This window comes from Myotis yumanensis, unplaced genomic scaffold (genome assembly GCF_028538775.1).
Source record: "Myotis yumanensis isolate MYYU_CA2020_CCGP unplaced genomic scaffold, mMyoYum1.0.hap1 SCAF_3, whole genome shotgun sequence".
In the NCBI taxonomy this organism is placed as follows: Eukaryota; Metazoa; Chordata; class Mammalia; order Chiroptera; family Vespertilionidae; genus Myotis; species Myotis yumanensis.
In genome coordinates, this window is record NW_027223754.1 from 159,014,174 (window position 1) to 159,023,854 (window position 9,681).

The window sequence follows — 9,681 nt, forward strand, 5'->3', positions numbered from 1 at the left end:
AGCGCTGGCCTCTCCCCCACAGCCAGGCAGCTCAGCTGTCAGGGCTGTGCACTGATGCAGGAGCTGGGCAGAGGCTCTCACCTGCCCCAAAAATAGCTGTTTAAGGCTTGGAAGGACATCCTCAACCAGGAGCTTTTGTTTATTTACCCTTTCAGAAGTAGTGGCTTCATTTCTTCCCTTATTAGGCAGGGAGAAGGCAGGCATCTCACCTCCTTCTGTTGCTATTGGCCCCTAGCCCTGCTGGGTGACAGGCTCTGGCAGTGCCCACGTGCCCTAGCTTTAGCTCCAATAAACAGTCTCCACGATTCCCCCACCAAAGGTCTGCAGTGCTGGGGAGGGTCAGCGTTGGATTTAAGGAACTAGAGTGCTAGGCGAGGACTCAGCCTGATGTGGGCTGGAACAAGGCTGGCCAGCCTTGGTCCTAGAGATTTATGGCTTTCCTCATCCCCCAAGGGGTGGCCTTTGTAGCAGCAATGAATGTGGTCAGCATTTCTTCAGTGAGGCAAAGGGCTCCTACAGGCCCTTCCCCAGCCCCTGGTCCATTGATCCTGGACTATCTCTCCCTTCACCCTGCTCAGGAAGGAAAACAGAACTGCATTTAGGGCACAGAAAACAAGTTTATTTGGTGAATGCTGATGGCAAACATTATCCAAGAGATACAAACTGGGAAAAGTGCTGTGACAAGAGAACTTGGGAAGCCTTCAGGGCTAATACAGTCTCACACAGGGGAAGGCACAAGGCTCTGGGCACACTGGGAATGTCTTCAGCCATTCAACACCATTCGGACGAGCTCTGTGGAAAGGAGAGAGTGTAAACCAGGGGGCAGGGCCCAGGGGAGGGGACCACCAGGGGCCAGGAGACCATTAAGACCACGAAGGTGGCATAAGAACGGACGTGCCTGCCGCAACCAACCTTGGGGTCAGTTTGCAGAGGAGTCACCTTGAGTCTGACCAGTTCTCTAGGCCCCCAGCTCCCCTCCCACCAGCTGTTAGTTCCCACCCAACCTGAGCAGCAAGAACACAGCAGAGGCAGAAAAGTTCTTAACTACACCTAAAGCTACTGTCAGCCACTGGCAGGAGGAGAAGACAGAGTTTTGGGTTAGGGTACCTCCAAGCTGCCCAGCAGAAGGAAGGGGAAAAACTGTTCAGCTACAGCAGAACAATGGGGCAGGCAGCCCACCCCCCTATGCCAACCACCGCTGCTCCAGGGCCAAAGGATCACCCTAAAGCAAGATGGGACAGGTGTCAGGGTTCCCAGGCACCAGCACTAAGGCCCCAGAAGTAAAACTTCAGAGCCCATTCTAGGAGAGGAGGTACCACACCCCCAGGCTGTCTTCCTCTTTGAGGACCCCTCCCCTCCCCAGTCAGCTCCATGCAGAAACATGCCAGAAGTCAGATGGTAGTAGGGGGAGGGCAGGGGCCAGAGAGCAAGTGGGGAAGAAAAACACTGGAGGGGTCAACTAGAGAAGGGGAGGCTGGGAGGAGCCGTACCCGCCCCACGGGCCCGTCACCCCGACAGGATATGCCTCACAAATGCTGCAGGAAGGAAGAGACATTAATGGTGAAGACAAGACACACACATGGGGTGAGGGGTCAGGCAGTGGGGACATAGACATTCCATTTATTTTACTTCCCATTCCTTCCCCACCCTTCACACCACATGGCCCGTCCTTTCCTGTCATACACCCCTGGCCTCCCGCTCCTGGGCTGGGCAGGGCCCTGCCTCTTGCCTGGCACTTTTTGGAGCCCAAGTCCAGGGACAGGGAAAGCCCCAAACTGTACTTGACCTGCCCCGAATGGCTGCTTCCTCCAGTTTGTCCCTCACCTTCATAGTTGATACAACCATTGCTGTCCTCGTGCCCTGCGACCAGCATCTCTACTTCTTCCTCCGTCATCTTCTCACCTGCAGAGGGAAGGAGAGCATTGTGGGAACTGCGTGACAGGTGGGTGAAGTGTCTATCAGGTGGCCCTCGGCTCAAGGAGAAGGGGTAGGGCCTCACCCAGTGTGACGAGAACATGCCGGATCTCGGCACCCATGACAGTGCCGTTCCCCTCCTTGTCAAACACCCTCAGGCCTTCGACGTAGTCCTCATAGGTGCCCTGGTCCTTGTTCTTGGCCACCGTCTGCAGCATGGGCAGGAAGTGCTCAAAGTCCAGCACCTTCACATTCATCTCTGCCATAAAGGAGACAGGAGGAAAGTCACACAAGTCCTCAGAACCGAGGGGGTCACAGGGTCACAGCCGAACAGACCGCTCCCACTCCAAGCAGAAGAAACCCATGGGATTTGCTAGTCGAGACAAGACCTGCTTGAGTTTGGGGCCTACACAGGCAAAGGGAGCGCTGAGCTGAAGGACTGGGCCCTCCCCCACCCTGAGGGGCTGTTCCTGAGGACCCTCACCATCGCTCTTGGGGTTCCCCAGGACCTTGAGCACCTCGGCGTTGGTGGGGTTCTGGCCCAGGGCCCGCATCACGTCCCCGCACTGGCTGTACAGGATCTTGCCATCCCCTGTTCGGTCAAACAGCTGGAAGGCCTCCTTGAACTCTGAGGATCCAGATACACATCAGCCCTGGGCACATGGGGGCTAAACCAAACCCTCATGGTGTCCGTTCCCATTCAACTTTAATCGTGGAAACCCGATATGATCCCTGTGCGCCCAAGTCCCTAAGAGGGACGGACCCAGAGTCCGCGACTCCCGACTCAGGTGTCCCAGGTAAGGACACAGCCCTGCTCCCCCGGGCAGTAGCCACACATTTACACACACACACACACACACACACACACACACACACACACGCACGCCCCACCCCGCGGCCCGGCCGCCGCAGGACCCGCAGGAATGCGCCGCCGCCCCGGCTGGGCCGGTCCTTATAAGGAAGCGGGAGCAGCGGCCGGGCCGGGGCAGCCTCGGGCCACTCCCCACCTCGCCGTTCGGCGAAAGTGTCCTCCGCCAACCCCCCGGCCCCCGCTGTTACAGAAGAGCGGGTCCCTGGTGTTAGTCCTCACAAGTCCAAGCGGGGAGGGGGGAGTTGTCAGGAGAGAAGGGGCGGAAGCTGGTTACGGGTCGGAGGCGCACAGCAGCGCAGACCCCTCCCGCCCCGCAGCAGGCAGCGGGCGGCCAAGCTGTCTCATGCCCACACCCTCACTCACCCAGAGCGGGGGCTCAGATCTGGATGGAAGGAGAGGGAGGAAGAGAGGGAGACAGAAGATGGAGGCTCCAGGAGGAGGAACCCGGAGGCGCCCCTGGAGGCGCGGAAGAGAGGACAGGCGGGGTCAGGTGCTAGAGGAGTCCCCGAGCGCGACCTCAGGGGGCGCGTCGCCTACCTGCGGTCTGGTCCTCGGTGAAGTCGCACTGCGCGGAGAAGAGGGGGGCGGTCAGAGCTGAGCTCCACACCCCGAGCTTCCAGCCCCGTCCCCCACAACCACCAACGCCGGCCCCGCGCCGGGGACTCGTTCGCTTCCCAGCAGGACAACTCCCCAGACTTCCGAACCCTGCCGCCAATCTCCCAGGCCCTCGGGGCCCCTTTGCCCCTGCCCCCAACTTCCCGCCTCTCGCCCCCAACCCCGCTCTCCCCCCCAGGCCCGGGCCCCACCATCTTGGCTGCCGAGCTCTGCGGGACCCGTTCCTGCAGTAATGGCTCCGGCTGCCGGCCCAGCCCTAGTCTTCGAACGTCCCGATGACGTCACCCTCAGCGGGCCCAGCCAATAGGATTCCTGGCCTGGGCTTATGCAGATGACCTGCTACATTAGTCATGAGATGGGCGGGGCCCGCCGCTGCTCTTTTCTCCCGAGCCGCACCTGGGGCACGGGGACCGCGCCTGTAGATGGTGTGGGGAGGGGCGCGAGGAACCTGCGCTTTGGAGCAGCGGGAAGACGGAGGAGAACGGATCGGGGAGAGGAGAGCCCTCGCTTCCCTCCCTCCCACCCCCACCCCTGAAGAAAGCAGCAGTCGGAGGCCAGGGGAGGAACCGTCTCTTTATTTTGAAACAATAGGTGGCCTCCTAGTGGTAGGAACATGCTTCCGCCTGCGGGAGGCCCAGTGTCCGACCCCACGCCATCTGTGGAAAAAGGTGAAAAGTTGCCAAACCCCAGCACGCATACGTAGAACAGGAAAACGCACTGCCGAGCTTTGGTGCCCAGGCGGAGGGGCCGGAAGGAGACTAGTCTGTCCGGGCGAGTAGGAGGCCCTACCTGCAGAGCTCACACGCTGAGGATGTGCTTCAGGAAGGCTGCGGAGGAAGCGAGAGGGGCTTCAGAGCAGGCGGAGGATGGTCGTCTGACTCTGGGTAGCCCCGGCCCCAGGGTGCTCACACCGCAGACCGGGAGCCTCCTGCCGCCCCCCGCCCCCCGTGCCTTCTGCTCCTCGGCCCCCTCACCTTCATAGTTGATGCAGCCATTGCTGTCCTCATGTCCTGCTAGAACGGTCTCCACCTCCTCTTCAGTCATCTTCTCTCCTGAGCCCCAGACACAATGTTTTAGCCGCTGTCTTCCCTCCCTGCCCAACCAGGCCACCCTATTCTGTGTTGTACCTCCCCTCCTCCCACCCTGGAGATTTGCCCGCAGCAAGAGAAGCCAAAGGAATCCTCTCCTTATGTAACGGTAACGCCTTGAATGTGTCCCTGCATCTTGCTTTCCATTTCACCTGCATTAGCACCAGGTGCAAGCTTCCACAATGAAACTAAGAGAGAGTACCAGATCACAGAGCGCCAGCATCTCTTCCAAAAGGGAACCTCAAATCTCCCACCTCTTCCCTTCCCCTGCCCTTTGGGAGGCATCTGTGCCCCTTCGCACTTTAGCCTCTGCAGGAAGAAGCCCGTCAGATTCTGCCCCCAGGGCTCTGACCTTCTCAGTCTCCTGCCCATGACCTACAGGACAGTAATCCCTCCCTGGCTCCTCCTACTGGGCAGTCTTCTTTTCGGTCCACTCTCTTCTCTCCATCCCACAGTTCTGGTCTGAGCCTCACCCAGGGTGGTGAGGACATGTCTGAGCTCTGCTCCCATGACTTTGCCGTTCCCTTCTTTGTCAAACACCCGGAGCCCCTCCAGGTAGTCTTCATATGTGCCTTGGTCTCGGTTCTTGGACACCGCCTGGAGCATGGGCAGGAAAGTCTCAAAGTCCACGCGCCGGGACTTCAGCTCTGAAGGTTTAAGAGGTGAGGGAGAGGTCACTGTGGTGTCACCTAGGACCCAGCTCCCATCCCACCCATGAAGGCTTTGCTCCTGTTCAACATTCAGGATGCTTCTCTGCCCCTGCGTGGACAGTTTTTGAAGTCATGAGATCCACCTCAGCATCTTTTGTCACCTTACCAACATTCCTCTGTTCCACCACCAAACTGAAAACCCCCACTGTTCCAGTGGTCCCCTCACCATCACTCTTGGGGTTCCCCAGAATCTTGAGGACCTCGGCGTTGGTGGGGTTCTGGCCCAGGGCCCTCATCAAGTCTCCACACTGGCTGTACAGGATCTTGCCATCCCCTACTCGGTCAAACAACTCAAAGGCCTCCTTGAACTCTGAAGTATAAAGAGATATCAGTGTTGACCAGGGTCCCATCACCCCCAGACAGAGAGGAAGTTGAGAAACTATGTGTTAGAGCTGGGCAGAACAGGGGTCTAGTGTGGGAGGTCTCAAGGTCAGGACTGGAATAGGGGAATAGAAAGAGAATCTGACCAGGGGCTTGGGCCTAGACAGTGGGCTCAGGGGACCAACGTCTCCTCACCCTCCAGCTGGTCCTTGTTAAACTGGATCTGTGGACGAAAAGAGCAGGTGAGGAGGGATCACAGGGCTCATTCAATTCCTCTGTATCACTCCTCCCAACCAACTGCCAGCTACCTCTGGGGAGGGGCTCACAGGGACCAGGCTGAGAGCCCAGCCACCTCAGTCCCATTCCCAGATCTGGACTTTGGGAGAATCCCAAGAGGAGGAATTATCAGGGGGGAGGGTTTCCTAGGAACAGGGTTAATCCCATGCCACCTGTTCCCCTCCCTCCACTGCCCTGAGCCCTGCATCCCTCACATAACTGGGGGCTGAACAAAAGCTAAATTTACTCCTGGCCCCCAGCTGTGATTGTCTAACAAGTCTGTCCTCTTTAGCCTTCCCTCCTGGGGTTCAGAGATATGGCCTTTAGAGCTAAACACAGGCAGTAGCTCCCTCCCTTCACCTTGAAACTGTCCTGGGAACCCAGATGTTCCCCATCTCACAGTCCCTGCCTCCAGCAGGGGAGTCAGTGTGTGTGAACATGTGTACGTACACACGCATGTTACAAGTTAATGGGGAGAACAACAGAGATCCTAGCAGAGTCATAAGCCTGGATGCTTCCAAATGATGGATCAAGGGGAGCCCCCAATATCATTTCAGTGCGCACTGATTCCTACCTTCTAGATACCTCCTAATTCCCTAGGCTGTATTCCACCCTTGGACCACCCCCCCAAATTCTTTCTTCACTTTCCGGCACTCACCACCACTTTGGAGAGATCCATGGGGGGCTCCCAAGTTTTCTCAGGGCCTGAAGGGGCAGCTGCCGCTTGCTCAGCCTTGGACTTGGCTGGAGAAGCCCCTGCTGCTGGCTTGGGAGCCGGCTTGGAGATAGGGGGTCCCGCTGGTTTCTTCACAGGAACATCCTTCTTGGGAGGCATGATGTCCGGTGGCCAAAGGACAGTGTGCCGATGGGGGCACCCATCTCTGTTTAAATAGCCAGGGAGTCTGGGATGTTAAGGGGCGGGAGCAGAGGCCGGGAGCCAGTTGGCGGTGGGGAGGGTGAAATAGAGGAGAGATCTGCCGGCCTGCTCTCACTCCCCTGGCCTCCCATGGTTCAGGACTCCTGCCCCAAGGTCTCCTCCCTCTGTCCACACTGCCCCAAAGGCTGGCCAGAACAATGGCCCCTTTGGGGGCCATGGAAAAGAAAAGAAAAAACAGAGGCTGCCCAGAATGGGGGAATTAACCTCCCAGGGAGGGCAGGATGCTTGCTAGTGACACTGAGATAGGGGTGAAGCAGAGAAGGGGATCCAGGAATTCCAGGCCCACAACCCTTTTTCTAGCAGCTTTAGACTCTTGAAAGATGAGGCAGAAGGGTGGGGGAACTGACATAGTTAAAGTGGAGTCTGGGGGCAGTGAAAAGGTGGAAAAAAAAAAACAAGCATCCTCACCACTCCCCTCTGACCATGGGTGGGGCGGGGGGCGGAGGGGGGCAGTTGACCCCGAACAGCCTAGTAATCCCCAATACTTGTAATTACTGTCCTCCTCCCTCCCAGCCCAGAACTGGAACTGTGCACAATATAGACAAAGGATAGTAATAGAAAACTGTGACCCGCATCCACTGGCTCCTGTGCCATGGAGTTGGGGGGCGAGGCGGGGAGGGCAATGACCAGTTTAACACCCACCACCCACACTCCCGAGGAAGAAACCCTTAAACCATCAGTCATTCAAGTCAGACAAAAGTAGGGCGCCTGCCGAATCTGCGGGATTCCCTGGTGGCACCCTGAGGGGACGGGCGGGCTCAGAGAGACAAAGGGCCTAAATTCTAAAATCTCTAATCCAACAGGATGTGGGAGGTCCTCCCTCGCCCCAACCGGAGGGATAACAAAATCCTTGGTTCAGGTGCCAGATGACAAGCCTTGCTGGGGGCACAGGAGAAGGGTCCAAGTCAGAGGCCTTAGGGAGAGGGGAGGGGTTGCTGGCTACTTTTGCTCTGGGGAGAAAGGGGAGGATTTGGGTAGCATTCTGAGGAAGACAGTAGTGATTCCATTTAGGCCCTGTGGTTCACAGAGTAGCTGTTGTCTTCCACTCTCAAAAAAACACACAAAAAAAACGCCCCCAAACGTCTGAACCTCATTACTGCAAATTGTCCCATTTCAGGAAGATCAGCATCGTTTCTCTGGAATACATTACACACAAACACACACGCACAAACACGACTTAAGTAAAGGGGGCTCCTTTCCCAGCTCTGCAAAACTCACCCTGCAGGATCCAGGTGAGGGACGGAGGCGGGGCGCAAGGCGGCCGCGGCCCGGGAGGGGTTAACTCCGCGGCCCCCGAGCATGTCGGGAGTTGTAGTCCGCGCGCGCCCGCGGGCTCCCGGAGCCGCGGCTCTGCGGCTCGAAAAGGACGCTGGGGAGGTGACTTCCGGCCGGAGGCTGCGGTGAGTGACTCAAGTCCTTTCAGGCGAGATTTCTGTCCGGGAACTGAAAGGCAGTGAGCAATTGGCAGTCCTCACCCCTGACCTAACACCGTGGGGGGCCCTCAGGATGCGCCCCTGGCTCAGCGCAGAGTCCTCCGCGTGGCATGGGCGGCAGGCGGGAGGGGAGCTTGTAGGAAGCCCTGGCGAGAGTGGTGCGGGCTCTTTAGCTTCCACCTACCATTTAGTACAGGGAACAGAGCCTGCCAGAGGCCGGTCCATCCTTGCTGCTTGACACAGTCGCTGCAGGGAAGAAACATCTGCACAGCTTATGTTTCAAGGGACCTGGCGTATATGACATACTGTTCTTAATATGTTTGCTTCCCCCTCTTAGCGCTATGTGTTACAACCAGAACCACCTCCCTGAGAAAGGTTGTTTCCCCAGGTGGGGATTTTTCCCTGTAGTTAGGGATTAACAGGACTAAGGAAGAGAATAAATCAGTAAAACCCCCTAGTGTTACAGAAATACCATGTACGACTTATAAGAACTTGGACTAAGACTGTTGGCAATAAATTTGGGACTTGTTGGGCCCGCATCCCCAGGGGTCTGCCCACCAGGGAAAGCACCAAAGCCTATACCCCTGGAGACCCACCGACACAGGGCAGTCCCAGGGAAGGCAAGCAGCGGGACTGGGAGGACATAACCTTTACTGGGTAGGATAATCTCCTTCAGTCACTTCCTTGTAGCTTATCAGTAGAGCAGTAGAATAGTGATCTTGGAATAGCCCTTATAATGGAACACAGAGATTAACCTAGACAAGATTAAAATCAGCAGAACTAGGTAGAGACAGGATTTTTGGCAAAGGTCAGATAAGAAACTATGAAAATGAAACAAGGAACTGTAAAAGGTTACTCAAAACATTACCATGATGTGATTATAGAGGCATGCTTATAGGATCAAATGGTATAAATACAGATGTAACAGGACAATAAAAAGAGAACCTGGCTGGAGAACCTGGCTATGCTGATGGACTGAACGCTGTCTCCGAGTCATTCCTTCTTCACCGACTCCGTCCACACCTTTGGGAACCCCTGAACCTGCTGGGACTGGACACCAACAAGAGCCCACTGAGTTGCTATCTGACTTAGATCACTAATCCCAAAGTGCTTATTTTTATTTATTTATTTAGAGAGAGTGGAAGGGAAGAGGAGAGACAGAGAGAAACATCAATGATGAGAGAGTCGTTGATCATCTGCCTCCTGCACACCCCCTATTGGGGATCGAGCCCACAACACAGGCATGTGCCCCAAACCCCCAAGACCCATCAGTCCACTGAGCCAAACCGGCCAGGGCAAAGTGCTTCTCTTTTTTGCAATGAGATGGTAGTTGCAGTAAATGGTAAGATTTGGAGTTAGGCCTGCCCCAGTCTCACCCAGTCGAAATTTCTTCATACTGCGGCCAGCACATGCACCAGCCACCCGGTAATAACCTCTCGGGTCTCCTTGGACTGCAGTCTGACTCTGACACCTCTGCCCAGTGTTGGACAGCTCTGCCCCCAGACAGGGATCAAAG

At 56.6% G+C, this 9,681-nt stretch overlaps 2 protein-coding genes across 3 annotated transcripts; both read right to left on the reverse strand.

The window, feature by feature from the left end:
- Window positions 1–597: 597 nt before the first annotated feature.
- MYL6 (myosin light chain 6) lies at window positions 598–3,669 on the reverse strand. 2 transcript variants are annotated; one of them, XM_070410019.1, is made up of 7 exons: window positions 3,592–3,669; window positions 3,323–3,350; window positions 2,399–2,542; window positions 2,000–2,173; window positions 1,825–1,902; window positions 1,491–1,535; window positions 598–792 (listed from the first exon to the last, which is right to left on the reverse strand). In XM_070410019.1, the coding sequence occupies exons 1-6, from the start codon at window positions 3,592–3,594 to the stop codon at window positions 1,507–1,509; spliced, it is 456 nt and encodes a 151-aa protein (XP_070266120.1). In that variant the 5' UTR covers window positions 3,595–3,669; the 3' UTR covers window positions 598–792; window positions 1,491–1,506. The 2 variants fall into 2 exon arrangements, with proteins under 2 accessions (XP_070266120.1, XP_070266119.1); XM_070410018.1 differs by lacking the exon at window positions 1,491–1,535.
- Window positions 3,670–3,954: 285 nt separating this feature from the next.
- Window positions 3,955–8,046, reverse strand: MYL6B (myosin light chain 6B). The gene is made up of 8 exons (XM_070407664.1): window positions 7,951–8,046; window positions 6,454–6,676; window positions 5,715–5,742; window positions 5,365–5,508; window positions 4,962–5,135; window positions 4,375–4,452; window positions 4,190–4,227; window positions 3,955–4,056 (listed from the first exon to the last, which is right to left on the reverse strand). Exons 1-7 carry the CDS (start codon window positions 8,031–8,033, stop codon window positions 4,199–4,201), a joined length of 759 nt encoding a protein of 252 aa, XP_070263765.1. The 5' UTR covers window positions 8,034–8,046; the 3' UTR covers window positions 3,955–4,056; window positions 4,190–4,198.
- Window positions 8,047–9,681: the final 1,635 nt, after the last annotated feature.

Bases quoted from the DNA above. Each gene is read 5' to 3' on its own strand.
- MYL6 (XM_070410018.1), bottom strand. The intron at 2,174-2,398 runs GTGAGGGTCCTC...CCTTTATGGCAG, and splicing joins GGGGAACCCCAAGAGCGATG to AGATGAATGTGAAGGTGCTG. The intron at 793-1,824 runs GTGAGGGACAAA...TCCTTTCCACAG, and splicing joins TGGTTGTATCAACTATGAAG to AGCTCGTCCGAATGGTGTTG.
- MYL6B (XM_070407664.1), bottom strand. From the start codon at position 8,033: ATGCTCGGGGGCCGCGGAGTTAACCCCTCCCGGGCCGCGGCCGCCTTG. The intron at 6,677-7,950 runs GTGAGTTTTGCA...CTATTTAAACAG, and splicing joins CCTCACCTGGATCCTGCAGG to AGATGGGTGCCCCCATCGGC. The intron at 5,509-5,714 runs GTGAGGAGACGT...TTTATACTTCAG, and splicing joins TAACAAGGACCAGCTGGAGG to AGTTCAAGGAGGCCTTTGAG.